General features: G+C 54.2%; 1 protein-coding gene across 1 annotated transcript in view; it reads left to right on the top strand.

The window, feature by feature from the left end:
• The window catches only part of RSRC1 (arginine and serine rich coiled-coil 1), a 98,390-nt gene that overhangs the window by 217 nt on the left and 95,369 nt on the right, over window positions 1-2,804 (top strand). Inside the window, exons 2-3 of the mRNA XM_033516641.1 lie at window positions 344-392; window positions 727-921. Of these exons, the coding sequence (XP_033372532.1) occupies window positions 734-921 (188 nt within the window). The 5' untranslated portion in view covers window positions 344-392; window positions 727-733. The remainder of the gene's footprint in view (window positions 1-343; window positions 393-726; window positions 922-2,804) is intronic.

Genomic DNA, 2,804 nt, shown 5'->3' with positions numbered 1-2,804 from the left:
GAGCAGCGGCCGCGCGGCCTCCGGTGCGGGCGGTGCGGGGTCGCGGTGCGGGGCAGCCCCGGGCCCGCCGGGCATTGCTGAGGGGCCGGGATGCGCAGGGGTCGGGCTGGGTGGGAAGGAGTCCCCGGAGGTGCTGCCGGAGGGGGCGGTGAGCGGGCTCCGGGAGCTCCCGAGGGAATGCCGGTGCTGACGGGCCCGAGCCGCGCTCCGCCGGGACGGGACGGGAACTGTCCCGCGTGTGGATCGTGCCCTTCTCCGGGGGGATGTTCCCTTGAGCCCTGCAGCTCCCGGCGCTCGGGAGGAATTTCTGTGTCCTTAATGGTGAATTTCCCTTTGTTGTGCTCCAGGCTCTCCCCGGAGGATCAGCAGGAGCCGCCTCAGAGGCCTGAGGTGTGAGCAAGGGCAGGAGCTGGGGTGGAGGAAACGGAGCCGCCTGTGCTGGGAACAGGAGAGACACAGAAGGGATCGGGGCTGGGAAGGGGCTGGAGAATTCCTGAGGGAGCTGGGAAGGGGCTCAGCCTGGAGAAAAGGGGGATCAGGGGGAATTTCTGTCTCTGGACAGCTCCCTGCCAGGAGGGGACAGCCGGGGTGGGGTCAGGCTCTGCCCCCAGGGAACAGCGAGGAGAGGGATCCGCGTATTTTTATTTTTATATAAATATAAATATAAACCAACACAACGCAGATACCAGGCCCGCTCACAGCTGGGAACGTTTGGGTTTTGTGCAGATTGAAGATGGGCCGGCGCTCCTCGGACACGGAGGAGGAGAGCAGGAGCAGGAGGAAGAAGAAGCACCGCAGGCGCTCCTCCTCCAGCAGCTCCTCGGACAGCCGGACCTACAGCCGCAAAAAATCGGGAAGGAAATCCAGGTCGAGGTCGCGCTCTCGGGATCTCCAGTCTTGGTCCCATTCCTATGAGAAAAGGTGCATTTGTAGGAGATTTTAGAAGTTGAGCTCTTTTGTTTTACAGCAGGAAGCTGGGAGGGTTTGACTCCCGTGGGTTGGGATTTTGTGGCACAGATTGGTCTGAACCTTAAGAGATGTGAGAATGTTTTCACTTTGGTCAAAATAAACCCCCAAACCCAGTGTGCTGACCAGAAATACCCACACCTCCTTCCCCCCAGGAGAATAAGGCAGGGAATGTGCAGGTCCAAAGATTCTGCTTTAAACCAGAGAAACCCCAGGAGATGAAGTAACCCTTCCTTCCTTCTCCCAGCAGCGGCAACTTCCACTGCCCCAGGGTGTTCCAAGCTCATCCAACCTGGCCTGGGGCACTTCAGGGATCCACAGCTTCTCTGGGAATCTCACCTCAGCTCCTCCCCACCCTGCCAGGGAACAATTCCTGCCCAAGATCCCATCCAGCCCTGCCCTCTGGCACTGGGAGCCATTCCCTGTGTCCTGTCCCTCCATCCCTTGTCCCCAGTCCCTCTCCAGCTCTCCTGGAGCCCCTGGAGGGGACTCTGAGCTCTCCCTGGAGTTCCTCCTCTCCAGGAGAGCATTCCCAGCTTTCCCAGCCTGGCTCCAGAGGGCTCCAGCCCTGGAGCAGCTCTGTGGCTCCATCCTGTTTGCCTCAGTCTGGCCTGTGCTGGTGAATTTACCGGGAAGTGGAGCTGGGAAACACTCCCGGTGTCCAGCTGCCCTGTAAATCCAGCTGGAATTGCTCCTGCCAGACCTTTCTGGAGTGGCTGCAGGGTGGGATGAGGAGGGAGCTCAGGGGTTTATTCCCAGCCCTTTGTCCTGCTGGGATCTCCATCCTCCCCAGGGCCAGGGCAGGGTGCTGTGGGCTGTGATCCCAGCCATGGGCTTGAATCCCGTTATTCCAGCACAGCCATGGCCGGCTCCAGGGAATCCAGAGGGGACTGGGGGCACCGTGGACACCAGGACACTCAAACTGCATCCAGGAAGGATCCAGGGCTCTGCTTTTGGGCTCTTGGCTTTGTCCTTGGATTTGCTCCTGGCAGTTTGGGCCGTGTTCCATGCTGGATTTATCCCTGACCCTCAGGAATCAAAGGCAGCAGCATCTGGAATTCCTGTCCCTCATCCAGCAGGAACATCACATTCCCTTTCCAGGTGCAGCCCTGCTCTTCAGCAATTAACCTATATATCCATTATATATATATCCTATATATCCATTCCAGCTCCTGCAGCCCCTTTCCCTCCCACTGGATAATCACTGAGCTCGTCCTGAATTCCATTATTATTTATATTTTCTATTAAAAATATAGAAAATATTGTATATTATATATAACATATTTTAATATTGGTCACACATAAAGGCCAAAAATTGGGTTGTACTTGTTAATTAGTTAACTTCTGGGGAGATGGAGAGGAAATGTTAAGATTTGGATTTCATTTGGATTGAGGGTTTAATATCTTTTTGATTTTCACCTTTATTCTTGGTGTAGATGAATTTATTATTTGAATAAATAAAACTGAGAGGGAATGGAAAAGGAAGAGACCCTTTTGATTCCTGATTGGACTCAGGGAGGAGCTGCCCTTAAATGAACTCACATGAAATAAATTAACACTTTTTAACTGATTACTACTAATAGTAGTTAAGGATCCCACCCCAACTTCATTTTTTTCCCTGGGATGTGGGTTTTAGAGGATCAGCTCTTTAGGGCAGCAGTGTCCCTGTGTAGATGTTACTTGTTATGGGGGAACAGTGGGATTTGGGGTTTCTGGAGTACCCTGCAAACCCCCCAGATTTGTACAAGTTTTCTTAGGAATCCTTGGGGGTTTGTCCCTGTTTTTGGGGGCAGTGCCAACCTTACTCTGGCTCTGTTTTCTCAGGGATTTTTGGGGGT

This window comes from Parus major, chromosome 9, assembly GCF_001522545.3.
Source record: "Parus major isolate Abel chromosome 9, Parus_major1.1, whole genome shotgun sequence".
Classification (NCBI taxonomy): domain Eukaryota; kingdom Metazoa; phylum Chordata; class Aves; order Passeriformes; family Paridae; genus Parus; species Parus major.
Note: the sequence above shows the minus strand (reverse complement) of the source record. Positions and strands in the feature narration are given on the sequence as shown.